Raw genomic sequence first — 19,389 nt, 5'->3', positions numbered from 1 at the left:
TGGAAATTTGAATAATTGAATTACTTGTAAAAATATAGAGAGATTTGGTGAAGCTCAAAGCAGTACAAAAATAAAAAACATGATTAGATGTGTGTGAAGTTTATTAAAATTTTGCTTGTTTATTTACTCCAAGTTGTTATTTCTTTCTTCACTTAAACTCCCTTACAGAATTCAAAGTAACTCACATTTGAACATACTTCTGACATTTCACCTTAGAGCTGGGTGTTGGTAACCTGCCCCTAAAAATAAAGTTTTATTGGAACACAGCTCTGCTCTTTTATTTACACATTGTCTGTGTCAACTTTCCCACTATAGCTGCAGAGTTGAGAATAGTTGGTAGCTAATGGTCACAAACCCTGAAATATTTATTATCATTTTCTGTAAAGAAAGCTTACCTGTCCTTGTCCTAGATCCATCCCTTGTGTCAACTTAATTCTTCCTAGAACTCAGAAGCCCTTGGGTTTTCTTTTGGTAATAGAACATACTTTTTAATGGATTTCAGTGTAATAATTTTAGTAAATTAAATAATTCTGAACTTTCCTTAAACTTGAAAGCCCAATACAAAATTCTTTTCACACTGGGATTATGCTTTGATGTTAGAAGACTTGGTTACTACTACTATGGAAGAGTTTATTCTAACTCCCAGCATGAGAAAGAATGGGAAAAGACTGTAGAAGTGAATTTGGATGAATTCTCTAAAGGTTTTATTATTGAGAGAACTTTTTGGTATATTTATATACTAGCTGTTTCATAAATTTGAATCCCATTTGGGAATCTACATTATAGATGATAATTTTGCTCTAATTAGTACTTCAATTTCTGTATAAATGTCTGCTATTTCTTGGTTATGTTTCGATGGTGATGGTGAGGGCAGAGATGAAAACTTTTCTAATGTACAACCATTGATCTGCTGTCTTATGTTTTAAAGACATTAATTACCTGGCACATAGTGGATCCTCAATGAATGCTTGTTGATTTATGGTATATAATTTCTGCCAAACATTATTTATCAACTAGTACTTTAGGTTTAATTGAAAAAGAAGGTCAAATTCATTATGAAAATATACATTTTAATGCGGTATTTATTTTTACTGTCTAAAAACTAAAATTTTTGACTCCGTAAAAATTGAAAGTGATACAAACTACAACTTTGAGCCTTTTAACATGCATATATAGTCAGATTTTAAACTAATATATGGAAAATAAAGAAGATTTGATTTGATTTGATTGTAAAACTTTGAAGTACCATGATTCTTTTTCTTAGTTACCATAATTGATCTTATTCTCTTAAGAGATCAGTAGCTGGCTGGTGTTTTTCAAATAATTTTGTAGTTAAGTTTTATCCCCATTGTATTTAGGACGCAGGCATATATTGTGATCCTATTGAGGATTCAAGTTACTTTTGGTAATAAAACTGTGTGTCAATTCACTATTAAATGTTTTCAAGTTTATTTTTTTTAATGTTCATTTATTTTTGAGAGGGAGTGGAGGAGGGGCAGAGAGAGAAAGAGACTGAGAATCCTAAGTAGGCTCCAGTGCTGTCAGCCTGGAGCCTGACAGGGGTCTCAACTCATGAACCCAGAGATCATGACCTGAGCTGAAATCAAGAGTCAGACCTTTAACCGACTGAGCCATCCAGGTGCCCCAAATGCTTTCAAATTTAAAGATCAGAGCAAAGAAGATTGAAGTCGTCATAAGCACCAAGAATTTAAATTACATGATGGGAAGATTCGATTTTTGCTCCTCGTTTATACCCTTATGTCCCTTTGGTTTTGCAATAAGTATTTAAGTTTTAAAGTAATAAAAATTAACATTAATTTATTGTGGCATTATTAGAACCACCTACTTTAAAAATTAAGAGTCGTTAATCTTTTCTTTTTCCTTGTACTCTTCCCTGTCCATCACATTTTTTGTTGCTAATAAAAATGGGAGTTTGCTGTGAAGTAGAAGTAAGGCGATTACTTATCCTTAATTTAGGGGAGGCCCTCGTAAGCCTAGTTCAGTCAGGAGTTGGATTTCAACAGACAACTTCACTTGTATTTTAGCTAACTTACTTGATTTTACAATACCAGTGATTTTGGAACACATTAACTAAATTAGAATTTAAAGAGAAGATCTCCTTAATTTCATATTTTTAAATTTTTGGATGTACAATATGTAGGGATTTTAAGGGGTAGCTTTATTTAGTGCCTTCTTACCATAGAAGTTTGCTTTGGCTTTTGGGAATTTTTTTTAGAACAATTTCCTTAAAAAGGAGATATAAACTATGAACGTCATTGTGGAAAAATTCTACCTGTTCATGGAATGAGCTTGGAGCCTGTATGTGAAGTAAACAAAAGATGAAGGTCTCTTTGAGGATGGAATTCTATATCAAACCATCATCCTTTCACTATGTCCATAGGAATTCACAAGTTACTGGAGAGATGTAGAGTTAGTAGGGTTTTGATATCTGAACATTACTCAGATTTCTATACTGATCTTATTTTAATGCAAGATTAAATTATCTATTTATTTATTTTTTAAAAAGTTTGAAAGAGAGAGCACATAAGTGGGGGAGAGGGAGAGGGAGAATCCCAAGCAGGCTCTGAACCACCAGCGTAGAGCTTGGTGCCAGGCTCAAACTCACACACCACAAGATCATGACCTGAGCCAAAGTTGGATGCTTAACTGAGCCACCAAAGTGCCCCTAAATTATCTTTTTAAAGCAGAAAGTGTTTGTCTTTAAACAGTTGATCCCATATGGGGTCAATCCATAATCTATGGATTTTTCACGTTGTTATTGGAATATAAATTATTTTGCTTCTGTAAGGTTAGTTTGTAGATCTCCGTGTACTTTGGTTATTGTGGTATATGGGAATAATAGCTAAATAACATTTATTGAGGTCTTTCTATATGCCAGGTAATGTGAAAGCTCTAAATGTACTGACTCATTTAATTCTCACTATTGCCACATGAGGTAGGTACAATTTCCATTTTACACATGAAGAACTGGATTTTGTTACCAAGAAAATTTCCAGGCTCACAGAAAGAACTCATGCCCACTTTCTTTATTTTTTTAACATAATTTTGCTTATTTATAAATTCAGTTTTTGCAAGAATTTGGAATTCCATGAAGATAAATGGCTTACTCATAAATCCCTCATTGCTCTTTTAGGTATTTTGATGCTTGACTGTGCACTTTTGCTTATTGACAAAATTCTCACTGTTGGCTTTTGATAGGCTTTGTAGGAGTGCAGACTGATCATGGCCTTACAATGTTATCAGAGTCTGCTTTCTCTTTAGCATTGGCTTTCCTCATTCCTCTTTGTTTAGCTGTCTTAAAACATAACAGTATATGTGATAGAATGATCAGTTTGCTAGTATTTTGTAATCTCTATTGTCACACAAACTAGTGCATTTTATTGAATGATTTTAGTATCATTAGGTTTCTTTTGAATTTTTTTTTAAATAATGATTTTTAAAATGAAATTTCATATAATGTCCTGGATGAATTTTACCTCTTGTCCTGTGGCAGAAGAATATAAAGCATTGAGTTTATCATTTAATGTACTAAATTGAATATATTGCACCTATGGCCATTGAAATGATCATAACTTGTTCTCTGTACATTAGTGTCTTTTTCATCATAATTGTGTTTACATCCCCAATGTCATTTAGAGCTTGACCTGCCATTGTACCAGTAGAGATTGGGGACAAATTAGTTAATGGTGCAAGAGAACTGATGGTATTTTTATTTTTATACTTAAACATAGGAAGGATATGTTCCTTAATTTTGAAGTGAATAATTCAAATGGAAGGTATTTTATTGACAATAGTAATGAGTTATGTAGTTCTTACTGTAGAGTGGAGAGAAATAAGGAAAGTATGTGAAGGAGAAAGATCTTATATCTGATGTTGTTACTGATGCTGCGACACTTACCCCATTTCTAACATGAGTGCCAGTGTCTCTTGGTTACCCAGTAGTTTACTGAGTAGATTTTTGTATTATATACGTAGATAACAAATCCTAATGATAGTTTAAGAGGTAAGGATTGACTACCAGAAGATCAAAAATACTTTTCATTTAATAATCTTCTAGTCACCCAGACTTTATTTCTATAGATTTAGTTTGAGCTGCAAAACTGATTGAGAAGACTGGGGTTAAAACTTACTTTTATAGTTATGTTTGATCTTGATGGATCAGGATTATTTATTTAATAATACAGTATCCTGATTGCCCACCTAATAACTTTAGTTCAAATTATTTAAGTAATGGATTTGTTTTTTTGTTGAGGAACATTTGGTATTTTGTCAATAGGAGTATTTTACTTGTGCTTAATTTGAAAGCTGATAGCATTTTATGGCAAATACCAAAAAGTCAGTTTGCATTTTTGATCTTTTTGCTTCCTAGTTGCTACATATTTTCTGTATTCTCAAATAAGTAGCTGATGATGTTGACATCTCTGTTGGCCATTTGTGTTATCTAAACAAAATTAATTAACATCTGTTGGGCTGGAAAACTATGCTTTACCCACTGCCTTGGTTTCTTTTCTTTCCTTTTTTTTTTTTTTCTTTTCTTCCTTAGGATTCTTTTCCATAACTAGTTTTATTTGAAGAAGCTTGGAAGCTTTTCTGTCTTGAGATTTAGAATGCATAGTGTTGTTGTAATTTAGTTTTCCAGGATTTTGAATTTGAATTTTTATTTCATATTGACCATATAATAACATTACACATGTAAAAATTTGACTATTCACTACCACTTTTTTATAGTTACATATGTATCTGTGACAGTAGAACTTTGTTACTGGTTTGCAGTCTTTCCATGATTCTCTTCATTGAGAAGTGTGTGCAGTGCATACAACTTTAATATAGTACAGTTTCATAGTTGAAAGCTGTTACAAAATTAAAGCTTTGTGTATGTAAGAGTATCTTCAAGGTGGGTGGATGTTCTCTGTTTGAAGGAATAAGATGATTGGTATTCCAACAGCATTTTTTTCTTTTAATGTTTTCATCAAGCACCCAGTCAGCTTGAAGAGTCTCAAATGGACCCTACCACTGAGAAAACAAGATGGCAGTCCACTATGGGGAATTGAGGAAAATGGATTAATACAAGAGTGCTGTGATAATATACAACCAAGACAGGGTTCTTTTAACATGGATTTCATGAAATGAATGAAGACATAGGTTTCTTACCCAGCACAAATGGACTTTTAAAGACTTTTTGTATCATTAAAACAAGCACATTTTTGACATTTGGAGAAGAAAGATGGCACATTAACACAAATGATAGTTTGTATGCCTGGAACTTTTTGCAGTTTGATTTGTATGAGTATGACCTTGTGAAATGTTAACTTTAATAAAATTTCTAACACTTTAAAATTTCTCAGTTTGGGCTTTTTTTTTTTTTTAAAGCTGACGTTTCATTAAATGTTCAGTTACTGCCTGAAATAACACTTTGACCTTTACAGTTGCCCAGCAGGAAAGTGTACTGAATAAAGCTGGTAAAATGGAAATGGTGTGCTGGAAAATGTTTTACTTGGTTGATTAAGATTGGTCTTTTTTCACAAAGTTGTGGAAATTTATTTGTGCATTAAGAGATGGTCATTTGGTTGAAATGCTATTTTGTGCTTTTTTGAAATATCTTGGGGAAAAAACTTAACAAGGGGTAATAATAGGTCTTTAATTTGCCATGAGAGTGTAATGAGCTTATAAAATAAAACGCCTTTTGCCTCAAAATTCAGGATGAGCGATAAAGTATTTTTATAAGTTCTTTTGTGTTGATGGGCAAGGTCTTTTTTACCTATGCTTTTTAATATTATAAATGTCTTGCAGTTGAATATTCATCTAAAGATTTATATTAAACTGATGCTTCCTGTTGTTTTAATAGTTAATATTAGGGGAAGAAGTGTTGGATTTATACGGAAGTGTCCTTAGGGTATTCACAAAAGAACGTAAAATTTTGGTGGTGGTGATGTCTATAATACATTTTATATTAATGTGAAATAGGGCTTTTATCTTGTATTTTTATTCTGTACATTTAGGAATTTAGAATAAATGAATCGTACCGTGTAATTACTGTTTTTGGATTCTAGGTGAATACTGCTGTTCCATTTATTGATAAATGACTAATACCAGTTTTAGTAACTTATAAAAGTGGAGTAGGCTTTATTTTGATAGACCAAATGACTTGTTGATTATATTTTTCCCATTATACAGACGACAAAGAGTAGTTCAGCTTCAGTTTTTTGCTTGTGAGAAATCATTCTGCGATTTGTGATTGTCAAATATCATAGGGCAGATATCTCTGATCAGTACACGTGCAATATTTGTTCTCACTGACTGACTGGAGGTGGTTGGTCTGTATAAATCAAAAGTGGAATGTTGGATTTTGATTTTGGTAGAAAATCTTTTGTAGAAAGTACAGAATTGAAACTAGGTTTTGCTTATGGATTTTACTACCTTAGATGCAACATTGTTGCTTTTGTTTAGGTATAAATCTAAAATGGATTTCTTCAGTGAGGGGAGGACATCGTCTTGGCATACTGTAATGTCAAGTGAGGAAAGTTGATTTTTTTTGGATGTGTGAATGTTTTCTTGGGGTGCTTGTTGAAAGAAAAAGTGTTGAATAATTTGTTTTTGGCATTAGTACTCATTTTCTCATTTTGTTTCCGTATATCTCATGGTTTTGATATTTAGGAGAATTTGCCCTGTGACATTGCTCTGATAACTTTGCCATCAGATAGGACCGATTGTTAATAACTTGCCTTGTTGAAATGTGTATGTATACTTAGAATTTGATTTGAAATACAAGGGAATGGTTGCGATATATCTGTTGTATTGGTTTGGAGGTGGAGTTTCTTGGGTTTGTTACTTAAGGGTGCCCATGGTAATTTCATGCTCTTAAATTTAAGAACTTTGTTTTGCCTGGCTCTGTGTGAAGTAAATATATTGTGGTCTTGAGAATTTTTTGGTGAAGTTTTCAAGGTTATATATAATGGGTTAAAGAATTTTGTGAAAGTTGAAAGAAAAATGGAGATTCTTGGATATAAACTAGTTGCATTAATTTTTGCCCTAATGCAACTGAACACTAGGGAGGCGCTGTTGAGTTGTACCCCCTTTTTCCAGTTGGGATGGAAAATCCCCCCTTACAATTTGTCTTTAGATAATTTTTAGACTTCATAAAGAAGGCAAGAGTTTAATTTATGAAATTGAGGTTTTGCTTTTATTTAGACAGCCATTTTACCCATGGGGGGGTTAATTTTTTAAAAGATTAGTACTTAAGCTTAGCTTTATATTCTCTAAGAATTATCCCTCTTTCAAAATGGCTTGATAAAACACCACTTCCTGTCCAGAGAGGAAGTTATTTTAGCTCAAGGACTGAAATATTTAGCAGATCTTTAGACAAAAGGAACAAATTACATTTCTCTCTGGCTTAAAAAGGGTGCTTGAGCCAGAGGGGGTTAAGAAACCCTCCCTCCTCCCCTTGATGGGGTGGTCTGGTGGGGCAGGGAGGTGTGGGGGTAGGGGTCTTCAGGCTCCCTGGGATGGAGGATCTTTTTTTTTTCTTTCTTTTTTTTTTTTTTTTTTTTTTTTTTGGTGGAGATGAAGGGGTGGGTCTATGGTACATCACCTGAGTTGTGGGGTAAATGTAGAGAGTGTCAATCAAAGGCAGAGCTCTCAGAGCTGGGAAGGAGGCTCTAGATGGCGGCTGTGCCTTAGAGAGAGCGCGCTCTGCTCCCTGCCTTCGCCTCACTTTACGCAACTTTCCCTAACTTTCGGGCAGCCTCAGGGGGCCCCCGCAGCCCCCTGCCTCTCCTAGTGACTTACTGGGGTCGATTTGAACCTTTTTAAGGGAGAAAAGCAGCTTTTGGGAGCTTTCTTTTCGTGCCTTGTTGGAAAGAAGCAGCCGTACTGAGAGCCCAGGTCGTTGTTTTTTCCAGCTTAGAAGCCATGGCGCACCTCCATTTTTGTGCGCTCTCCTAATGAGGTTTTTTTTCTTCCGGACCCGTTTTAGTATTAATTGTTGCTCTATTTTTTTGACCAGTTAACATATTTGAGGATTATTGTATTTATTTTTCGTTTTTGTAACGGAGAATTTTGTTTTTATTTTTAATTATTTGGGATCTGATATTTTTCTACTACTAGATAGGACTCTTGCTTTGGACCTACTACATGGATCAGGTAAGCCCATGATCATTAGTGATAATTTTAAAGATTTATATGTTTAAGTTTGCTTTATTTTCTGTAAATATGAGAAATTCCTGGATGACGCAATAAGATACAGAGATTGTTATTTGTATCCAGTGTGTTACTTTGAGAAACTTTCCTTATTGATAGTGATGATTCCTTCTGTTCGGTTTATCCGTTTTTGTTTTTTTTTTTTTTAAAGAAAAAATAGAAATATTTTGTTTTTTGGTGCTTACCGCTGTTGTATTATAACAATATCGCTACATCGTCAGGACTTTGTTCCTGATAATAAAAACATCGATAGAAGCTGGGACCTTACCTTTCTTTCAACTTTTGACAGTAAATACCTGGGCACAGGACTTCAAAGCAAACACAGATTCCCCCTCCCCCTTAATATTTAAGAATTAAAAGATGATGAGAAATAAGGACAAAAGCCAAGAGGAGGACAGTTCACTGCACAGCAATGCATCGAGGTATGAGCTATCAACTTTCTTCCTTTTTTCTCTCTCTTTTTTGGGGGAAACCTCAGCTTACATTGTTTACCTTGACAGACAGGGATAGCTGTCTGTTTTATTTTAGGTATTTTACTAATTTGGATTCGTTTTTTAAAGCGTGACCTTGAGATTGCTAATATGCCACACCCTAATTTTTTGGTAGCAATTTATGAAAGTTGGGTTGTGACTTAAGGCCTCTTACAGCAGTCAAAAGGTAAGGTACCTTTATTCAAGGGGGCCTTTCCTGTAAACTCCAGTTTTTCTGTCAATAAATTTCAGTTTTTAGGTTTTTGTGCTGTAGAAAAATGACCTTGTCGGTTTAGCCATTGCTGCATTGCACCATTTTACATACAAGGCAAATTTTTTCTTTGAAGAATCTAGGATACCCAAACTTGTAACTGAAGGCCATAGAGGAGCCTTGTGGTAGTAAATTATAGTAAATAGACGTTTGAGAAAGTTATATGAATGAAAAAATGTACATTTTAAAATGAAATTGCAAAAAGGACCCTTTGACTGATGCCTCTCAGTTTGTATTTTTATTTGACTCTGTATTTCTTTTGATACTCTTGACATTTTAGGAAATTTTGATAAGATTTATCAAAACCTTTACTCGATGGGTACAGATCCTGCATTTATGAAATCAAACCTGTGATCACAGAAATCCTGGAATACTCTTAATATACTTCTCTTTTGTGTTTGTTACTGTGATTCTATTTGTATATTTTACATTTAAAATATTTTAAGGTTTGCATTTATATGCTCATATTAAGACAGTACTTTCTGGTTGGTAGACCTGTATCTTTTGCATTTTAGTTGTAGCTGCTTTTAAATTTATTGATTTATTTTGACAGAGTCACCTGGAATGCTTTATCTTCTGAAGCTTACAAATACAGTTTGTTCAAATCACGATTTGTTTCATATTTGTTGGAGTACATTATTAGTGACTAAGTAATAAAGCCTCTGAGACATTTTGTTGTATGAACTGTATATTAATTGTTAAAGTGCTTATGAATACATTTCTTGATGTGTGTTCTTATAAATTGTCATGAATTTTAAATCATGCAGTTAAGGATGTGATTGGTTATATGATTTTTTTATCCAATTTTGTTTTTACTTCTATAATTTTATAGAAATAATATACTTTATTATTAGGTTAGTGAATCCAAAAGTTTTGAGATGGTTTATTGCAAGGTTGAGTTTTATTTATGTTTTATTATACTTAACAATATTTTGACCCTTTAAAAATACTTTCTAAATTCTTTTGCAAATTGAGTTGTCACACAGTTTGGACTGTCTTTTGAACTGAACTGCCCATGTAATTACCCAGGTTTGATTTAGGACAGGAAACTTATCTAACTGATCCTAAACTGCTTTTTCTGAGAAGTTAACACCAATTTGAAGAAACAGGAATCCCCAGGTGGATTTGACAAATTACTAAAGATCCAGTATCTAAAATTGTTACTCCCTTGAGTATTCATGATTTGCATAGTCTCACATAGGTTTTGGCTCTCTCATGCAAGGTTTGTGGTTAACATCATTGATGAGACTGCCTTCTAATTTAAAAAATTAAGCCGTGTTGCTGTTCTTTCTTTTAATAATTTACTTACCTAGAAAAACGACTTGGAAGTTATCATGACTTTGCCTGTTGGCAGTGGGGTTACAGCTTAACTGGAAGCGTGCACTGTACTTTCAAATGCATTTTGTCAAGTGTTTTGATTCACAAACCTGATGAATGTCCAAAATTATCTGATAGACTCCCTGAAGATGGAGTTTTAAATTAGTTATCCGAAATTGCATATCTGAATACATGTACATAATTATGACATCACTTCCTTTTAAAATTATAAAGCTTAACAGGATGCTAGTGGTGTTTTATTGTAGTAGATTAATGTTACTTTTAGGAAGCTACAATTAAGGAGACTGTTTAGGTACTAGTACTTGGTCCCTTAATCCATTAGAATTTCCTCGCTAGGACCTAGTTTCTATGCCACAAAGTCTAGTGTGCAGGGAATACTACAAAAATTTTGTATCCTGAGCCACAAGAGGGGAAGGGAGGAGTTTGCAGGTCAAGTAAACTTAGAATTACTTTAGGAATATGAAAGGATTGAGTGCAAGTTTAGGTAAACCTGATACTTCCCTGTTTTGGAAATAATGCAGTCACTTAATAGTTATTACATAAAGTTGTATGTTACTCCTGTATTCTTTTGTTAATGCTTTTAAGTATGTTACACGTTGCATATCGTGATTTCTGAAGATTAAAAAGTTCATTTTCAAAAAATACGAATTTAAAAATACCTTGATAGATTTGTAAAGTTTCTAAATATTTAAAACAAAGCTTTAGTGATGGACATAACATAGAAATGTATACCACACACTTCTTACCCAAATAATTGGCAGTTTGGGATAACTCCAGTAATATTAAAGAATGGAGACAGGAGAGAAGGGAATGTGATTGGAACTGTGTGTGCACACAAAGAGTTCTGTTTGTTCTAGGACGCTGCGTTTGCAATTTTATCTAAAAACACAGTTTATTAAATTTATCCCTAAATCGTCTGCCTTTGAACCAGATTTATTTTGTCAACCTCCGATGTGGGCAAATTTTAATCAGCCTTTTAGCAGTTATTCTAAAAGCCTGGGGCTAATTAGAAATGGCATAATGCAGTTGCTTGTGGACTGAACAGGCAGTTTTTTAAGTGGCAGCCATTTTATGATGCTGATAATTCTTAAGAATCGGGATTTTTGAGAAGACAAAATCGAATTGAAACTTGAAATATCAAAACTCCTTCCCACCCCCAGCCTCCCCTTTCTTGGTTCTCTGGTGCGAAAATAAGGGGCAGCTTGGTAGGTAGCGCGGGCAGCAGCTCCGTGAGCCCCTGGCATCTTGGTGCAGGTCCAGCTCAGTCACAAAATGGCTGTTCCTTTGTGCCGCAGCGCTGACAGACATACTGCATTGCACTGTGTACTCGCCAAACAGCAGGAAGTTGCCGTGCCGAGTTCAAAGGCCGGCCGGCGCCGGCGCCGGCGCATGCTGCTGATTGGCTGTGCGCACGCCTGGTAACAGCGGGTCAACAGCGGCGGCCTTCGGCAGGCCCCGCCCCGTGACGTCAGGCGCGTCCCCTCGCTCCTAGGAGGAGCGAACGCAGTGACGTAGGGCTGCGTGCGCAGCCGGGGTGCTGCCTCTTCGTCTGGGGAGCCGGCAGCTTTGGGGGCGCGGGGTAGGAAAGGGAAGGGGAAGCAACCCGGACTGGGGCTTTCCGGTGGGTGGTCACCCGACCGACTTCGCTTCTGGCAGTCCTCTGCGCCCTTCCTCTTAGTCCACACCCTGCAGCGTGTATTTTCTTTACCCTTCCCTCGGAAGGGTTGGCGTCTCAGAAAGCGGCTTCTACTTTTGGAGAAAGTAGAAGGCACTATTCGGAAGCCTTCAAATCGAAAACCTACCAGTTTTTACATTTTTCGCTTTCCTTTCTCATATTCTAGCGGGTCTTTTTTTTTTTTTTTTTTTTTTTTTTTTTTTATCTTTTTTGTTCAGCGTGAAGAGATTAGTAAACTTAATCTTGTGTTACCATTGACCAAAACCTTTTCACTGTCAAGAGGAGATATTTTTGTTTACAGTGAAAGGTCTTAACGGGTGTTATAGCTGTTGGGTGATCATGGCTCATAAAAAAAGGGAGGATTATTTGAACTTGTCCCCGTCCCCGTGCATTTTTACTTGGTACCGTACATATTCTCAGTTGGCATTTGATGGAGGAAAACCCAGGTCAGTATGTGCAAAGTGGTTTATGATTAACATTAACTCTGGAATAAGAAAGCAGCTTAGGAGTTTTCACAAAGTAACTATAAATATTAAGTTACCTTTAAAAAATAAGACAGTATGAGGCATCCATTACTATGCAAACAAGTGTTATAAAACAACTTTTAAGTGTTAGTAGCACTTTGCTAGAGAACGGTGACTCCCAAAACTTGGTTGATAGTGGAATGGATCACTCGGAAGAACCTTGGGAAACCTCTCAAATTTCCCATTCTGGAGATTTTGCTTTGGTCCTGGTAAACTGATTACAGTGCTGTGGTTATGCTAATGGTCTGTCTGGTTTGGAAACCCTTTGCAGGGATTTCTGTTTGAAAAAAAAAAAAAAAAGAAATTAGAGGTTAGCGATGATGACTTCATTATTCAGTTACACGTAATGAATTTCAGCCTGAAGGAAAGGCTGTATTGTTTTCCTTCTGCACCTTAACAACAACAAAAAAACACCTTTTTTTCTGTGCTTTTGGAGTCCTTTTAGCACCGACAGGAGTGAGTTGTCACTTAGTTGGCCATATGTCAGAAGTTTCTTACCGAGTAAGATCTGTCGCTTGCAGAGAGATGTGGACCATAGATAGGTTTACCTAGGCATATCTTAAGTTTCTGAAGAAGTTTATAAAAGGTAAAATTCACTGTAATGGTGGGTTTTATAGGTTCCCACAGTCTCGATTCTTCAGGAAGAATTCTTTGGATAGCTTATGGAAACATTAGGTGAAACAGGATTTTCAGTTTGTCTTATAGACTTGCTCATCAAAGATTTGATGATGGATTTTTAAATTGTATGCTCAATTATAAGTTATATATAAACGAATTAGCTTTAGATAGAGGTAAATTCTCATGGAACTCGATCACTAACTGGTGTTTTGAACTTCTGAAGTGCATCCAAAGCAACAAGAATGAAGGTTCTTTCTGTGTATTATTGAGATTGACTTCTTGTTAGTTGGATTAAACTTTTGTTATTCGCTAACTGTCCTTAAGTTTCTAAGAACCGTGATAGAATTCAGTAGCATTGCAGTCATGTTCCAGGATATAAACTACTCTGTTGAAGGTGTTTAGTCCAAAATAGATACTGTGTGTGTTAAAATGCATATTTGAATAATAGCAACTTATCTATGAGCTGTTGGCATGCCACGTGGAACCAGTGAACTTTTTAAGGAGCCAGAGTGATTAGGTTTGTACATTAAGACTTTTGTGCATTTTTCTTCTGTCTTTAATCTCTTTGACTTCTTGCTTTTAAAACCTACAATTTCCAATTGATATTTGGCACCTTAGGAATTAGCATCTTCTGTAAAGATTAAGTCATCGCGGGAATGTCATCAGACAATATTTGATAAGGAGTACTGTGCAAACTTTACCGAGTTATTGCTTGAGAGGTGAATCTGGAAGGTCAGTTGAATTTTACCTGACAGTATCTGAAACTCACAGATTTTATAATCAGTTTATTCCTCTCCCCTCCCTCGTATAGCAAATCCCTAACAGTTGTGAAAGATGCTTCCTGAGATCACTGAGCTTTCCAGACTCCTATCCTTTCTCCTGTAAGATGGGGCACTACTGTAAACTTGCTCCTAACACAAATTGGGAGTGACTGCTCTGTCACCTAGTAAGTTTTTTCTGATTTTGAGTTGTTTTTGTTTTTGCTTTTTTTAAAAAGGTGTTTTAGGTCCTTTGTAAAAAACCTTAGATTTCAATTGGCTTTCTTGAGGAATGGGGGGCACATGAGCCAAGAAACTTTTTTTAATCGCCTAAGAATTAGTATACAAATAAACTTTGCTGGGTGCTTGTCATAGCCGAGCAATTCCCTCCTGCTTTCCAGCCTGCCTGGGCACTGAATTGAAATTCATACCTTGGTAAAATTGGTTAAATTGCTATTGCTTTGGAACTTCAGTGTTACTAGTGTAAAGCCAGAACAACGAAATTTGACTCCATCATCAAATGCCCATCAAATACCAAATACCATCAAATATCTATGCTTAAAGTCTGTTGTATGTTTACGTTGTAATCAGTAACTAAGCACAGTGTTGGAACACATTTTTTTTTGTTTTGTTTTAATGTCTGTTATGACCTTGTTTAAACTTTAATTAACAGGACAAGTCTGGGGAGAGGGACCTTTTTTAAAAAAGCTTGAATGCAATTTATGAGGTGGGAAATAATGAGCCTTTGTGAAATAAATCCCGGAGAACCTAGGTATATGGAAGGAAGCCTTTCATGCTACATTTTGAAACACTTGCAATTTAGTATTTTATTGTTATGATATTTGGTTATGGTCACCTTTCTCGGTTATTTCAGTGACATCGTCTGGATTGTGTTTCCTACTGAAAAGTACTTTAAATTCCCTTTACAGGAAAGTCTCCATAGTTTCGGGAAAATGCTGGAGCTTTGGCGAAAGCATAATTTTAAGGATGGTTCTGATTTTATACTTTGAATTCAATCTAGGAAGTTATTTTGTTATTTGTGATGTGTTTAACTGTTAACCTCAATGCCTGACGAGAGCTGTGTACCTAATCCCCACCAGTGCAATGTTTCCTTGAGTACTGAAAACTGTCTCCAATGTAGGCCAGTGAAGTACTTGTTGGATTTTTAGGTTCCTGACTTTAAAAATGTGGATAATGATACTCTTCATTGGGTAATGAAGTTAAGTAATATAATGCCTATATAGTGATTCGCAAGGAGGCGGTTACGTTGAAAGTGCTTATTAAATGTAAGTTGTGAGTAATATTTTACTTCTAATGCTTTACTTTCTTCCCCCTCCTGTGCTTCATTAAGAGCCAAATGGTTCCTGAGAGTTGAAGTTGGCATCCTGGCCTCCCACAAGAGGTCTTTTAGGCCACTTAGGAGAGAGGGTTGTTAAAATGATTTTAGAAGGCAAGTCTGGGGTGAGTTCGAGCCCCCGCTTCAGGCTCTGTGCTGACAGCTCAGACCCTGCTTCTTCAGGTTCTATGTCTCCCTCTTGCTCTCTGTCCCTCCCCTGCTCATGCTCTGTCTCTCTCTCAAACATAAACATGAAAAAAAAAAAAGGCAAGTCCGTTTTTGTTAGTTGAAACCTTGGGTATGTTTTGCAGTTAATCTTCTCCTAGAATTTCTTTCTGAGAAAGCCAGCCTTTTGAAGGGAGAGTATGATTCTTCCTGGACCAGAACAACTTCTTGTGTGAGTCACAGCCCTACCCGTGGCACTTAACTCTGACTAGATCCCTTTTACCCCTCTTCTGGAGCTAGTGGTTATTGCCCTGGTTTACCCTCTGCCTCATTTCCCCTCTCAAGCTGTGCAAGAGTGAATAATGAATACCAAGGAGCAGTGCTCTTTGGATATAGATGTAATTGCAATATTTCCAACCAATGTCTACTTGGCTGTGGCTTGCTCTTAGTAATCCATTCTCAGCATATCATCATATATTGGACTCAGCATAACGTCCAGAGTTCAGTGTTATTCTGCTAGGACTGTAGTCTAGGCTTAAGATTTCTGTGTTGTTGGTTCTCCAACTTCGTTCATTTCCTTTTCTTTTGGTTTGTGAGGGAGTTGAGTTCTGTTTTTTTGTTCCTATATCAGGCTCTGGAGAGCATCTAAAAATTCTTCAGCCCTGCTCCCCAGGATTGAGTTAATTTTCCAAAGCCCTCCATGTGGTTTACAGTTGCGTGTTTCCGTATGTTTGCATGTGTTTCGCCTCTTTTGACAGAGCACCTCTTGTATTCTCTTCTTCTTTTTTTTTTTTTTAACGTTTATTTATTTTTGAGACAGAGAGAGACAGAGCATGAACGGGGGAGGGGCAGAGAGAGAGAGGGAGACACAGAATCGGAAACAGGCTCCAGGCTCTGAGCTGTCAGCATAGAGCCCGACTCGGGGCTCGAACTCACGGACCGCGAGATCGTGACCTGAGCCGAAGTCGGCTGCCCAACCGACTGAGCCACCCAGGCGCCCTTCCTGTATTCTCTTCTAACTGTTGGTGTTCCCGTTGCCTCATTTTCTCTGTGCCCCTTTTGGGCAGTTTTACCAAAAACTTAGGTTGAGAGATCTGGAAGCAAAAGTGGGTGGGGCTCTCTTAAGGGTTGTTGTATGCTTGATGGAAGATGGACGGTTTCCGCATTAAATGTCATGCTGGATCCAGCAGTAGCGTCCCTTTAACAGTGAATGCTGACGGAGTTTTGACTCCAAGATTTTTGAATTCTTGTCCTAATTGCTTTAAATTCTAGTGCATCTCTTCTTTACTAGGATTCTCTACTTAAGCCCTTTTTAGATCCCTCTAAAAGTTTGGATTCCAGAGTTGACTTTTGAATGCAGGAATGCATTCCATTCAGAATCCCCTTTCCTTAACAGCTAATTCAGGTAACTGTTGAAAGCAGTGGACGTGGGCTCTGCTGTGAAGCAATTATTTACAGTGGTGGGTTGTGAATTGTCCCCAGCATTAAAAAAAATAAAAGAGAATACAATAGGATAATAAACCTCAGGAATGGCATTTGTATGGTTTATTTCTAAGTCAAGCAGTGCCTGTAATGCTGGTAATCTTTCATTTTGGATTGTATCATAAAGGAAAGCAGCATGTGGTAAGCATTTTGTGGGAAAATACTGGAATAGATTTATGCTTTTTGGAGTGGTTACTCTGTCAGGCACTGAAGGTGGTTTTGTTTTTTTCTTTTTCATTGTGTATTTAATGTGATGGTTAGGGTAGCAGAAATGCTAGTGACCTTCTGGTTAGCCAGCTCCCCAGGTTAACTGTCACAGAACTCTCTTCCTTTGAAGGCCTGTGGGGGGTCCTACACCCTGCTGAGCTCTTTTATACCCATCCCATTGTGTTCCTTCACTTTGCGCTGTATACATAACAAGGATTTGCAGATACTTCTCAGATTTATTTATGCTGGTTTCCCTTGTAATTTTGCATTTCAGTAACATACCAAACCAACAAATGAGATGATTGTGACAGGTATTTCAATGGAAACTATGTTGTATGCTTTGGAAAGACACAATACCTGTCATTTATAGTACCTACTGTGAGCTTGGAACTTGTTAGAACCAGTCCTCTGTATGTGTTAATTTGGGTAGTCTTCACACGTCTGAGACAGGTGTGATTATCATTACCCTATTTTGCCAATAGAAAACAGACATTAGGGGAAGCAGATGGTGGCATTGGATTTAAACACTGGCAGTTTGGTTTCAGGGTCACTTAAGCATCTTGTCAAAAATTGCCATCAAGGGGCACCTGGGTGGCTCAGTCGGTGAAGCGTCCTACTGTTGTTCTTGGCTCAGGTCATTATCTCACATTTTGTGAGATGGAGCCCAAGTTGAGCTCTGCGCTCACAGCTCGGAGCCTACTTGGGATTTTCTCTGTCTTTTTCTCTCTCTGCCCCTCCCTCGCTTGTCCCACACTCTGTCTCTCAAATGTTAAAAAAAAAAAAGTTGCCATCAAAAAAAAAAAAAAGAAATTGTCATTTGATTAAATGGTTACGAGGAAACTATAGTAGGGGAAAATAGTAAAAATCTAGAATAATCCTGTACTCTGTTTCTCTTAAAAAACTTTTAAAGAAACTGAAAACTCAAAATACATTTTAGGCTTGATTGATACTGGAAACAAAGTTCAAGAAGTCATTTTGCATAAAGAATTTCTAGTGAAGATGTTGCTGGTGAAGTTAATTCCCATGGGGATAGTTGGGGAAACGAGGAAAGACCGGTGTCTGGGAGGGGGAGGTACTGGGAATTGCAGAGGAACCCCATCCTTTTGCAGTCTGCTTCCATTGCTCCCCCACACACGTTGGGTTTGGCAGTGATTTATTTATGAAGACCAGGTTTCTAATTTGTTGTTTTGTTCTAAATTTAGTTCCCTTACTTATTTCCTAGGTACCATTTGCATCAGAATCACTTGAGAACTTTTAAAAGGCCCTTTACCTGATTGGATTTTAGGGGTTAAGTAGTAGTAGGGCAGGGGAGATAGCATTCCAGGTGGGTCTGTTGGCATAAATAGCCAGGGTTGGAAACAGTGTTCTATAGACGTGCCCTGAAGGGAAATAGTTCTTGAATGTGGTGGGTGTGGAAAATCTTGAGTGTCTTCAGTTCCTGTATAAGGTTATTTGACATTCAAATAGAGCAGCATATGGCTGGGAAGTTGTGACTTTGAGGGCAGAGGGTGATGGGTCAGATTCTCCATTTCCCTTGCTTGATTTACCAAAACATAAAAAATAAAAAAAAAAAGTTCTTACTGAACTTAGCTTTACAGAGGCATTTAAGCCCCCAGATTTACTTGCTAAGAGCCACTTTGGGTGCTTGTTTAACGTACTTCCAGCCTTCTTGCCTGGATATTTGAGTTCAGTCATGTCTGGGAGGACGTGTCCCAGGAATCTATCTTGAAAAAAAAACTATGGTGGTTTCTAGTGCTGATGCAGGTTTGGGAAATAAGAGCTAATTGGGACAAGAATTTTCATCTCTCTTCTGCTTTTTAGCTGTGTATGATCTTGGGCAAGAACCTCTGAGCTTGTTTCTTTATCTTTTAATAAAGGAAGAGTATGTGTCTCAGTGAAGTTAGAATTAAATAAAATAATACGTCTGAAAGCAGTGGTTTTCCACTAGGGACAACCCCTCCCTGACTTGGCAGTGTCTGGAGATCTTTTTGCTTGGAGCTACGGGTACATCTGGTGTGTGCTAGGTAGAGGCTAGAGATGCTGCTAAACCTCTCGCAATGTGTAAGGACAGCCTCCCATAACAAAGAATGAATTAATCTGGCCCAAAGTGTCAGTAATGGCACACTTAAGAAACTGGTCTATAACATTTAGGAAAGTGCCTGCCACAGTTGTGAGTTCTCACCATTCTGACTGATTTCTGTGGCTTGATCCAAGGACCGGACTTCCCTCCTCTGACTCTGTGGGGCAGAAGTTGCACTTACTATTGAGGTTAGCATTCAGGACTTTTAAATCTCCTTTGAACTGTTGGAGTTGTTATCTTTCGAAAGT

The 19,389-nt window shown here is 36.8% G+C and overlaps 1 protein-coding gene across 5 annotated transcripts in view; it reads left to right on the top strand.

Moving 5' to 3' along the window:
• The first annotated feature begins 7,562 nt into the window (after positions 1-7,562).
• CHD2 (chromodomain helicase DNA binding protein 2) overlaps positions 7,563-19,389 on the top strand; it is a 122,989-nt gene continuing 111,162 nt past the window's right edge. For 3 of the 5 annotated variants that reach the window (XM_086711476.1, XM_086711473.1, XM_086711477.1), the window contains exon 1: positions 8,646-12,417. In XM_086711476.1, coding sequence (XP_086567602.1) covers positions 12,311-12,417 — 107 coding nt within the window. In that variant the 5' untranslated portion in view covers positions 8,646-12,310. The other 2 variants (XM_086711475.1, XM_086711474.1) reach the window with 2 other exon arrangements.

Source organism: Puma concolor, chromosome B3 (genome assembly GCF_028749965.1).
Source record: "Puma concolor isolate L17-30 chromosome B3, mPumCon1.1.hap2, whole genome shotgun sequence".
Taxonomy (NCBI): domain Eukaryota; kingdom Metazoa; phylum Chordata; class Mammalia; order Carnivora; family Felidae; genus Puma; species Puma concolor.
The sequence above is the reverse complement of the archived record's forward strand: the minus strand, read 5'-3'. Positions and strand labels throughout refer to the sequence as shown.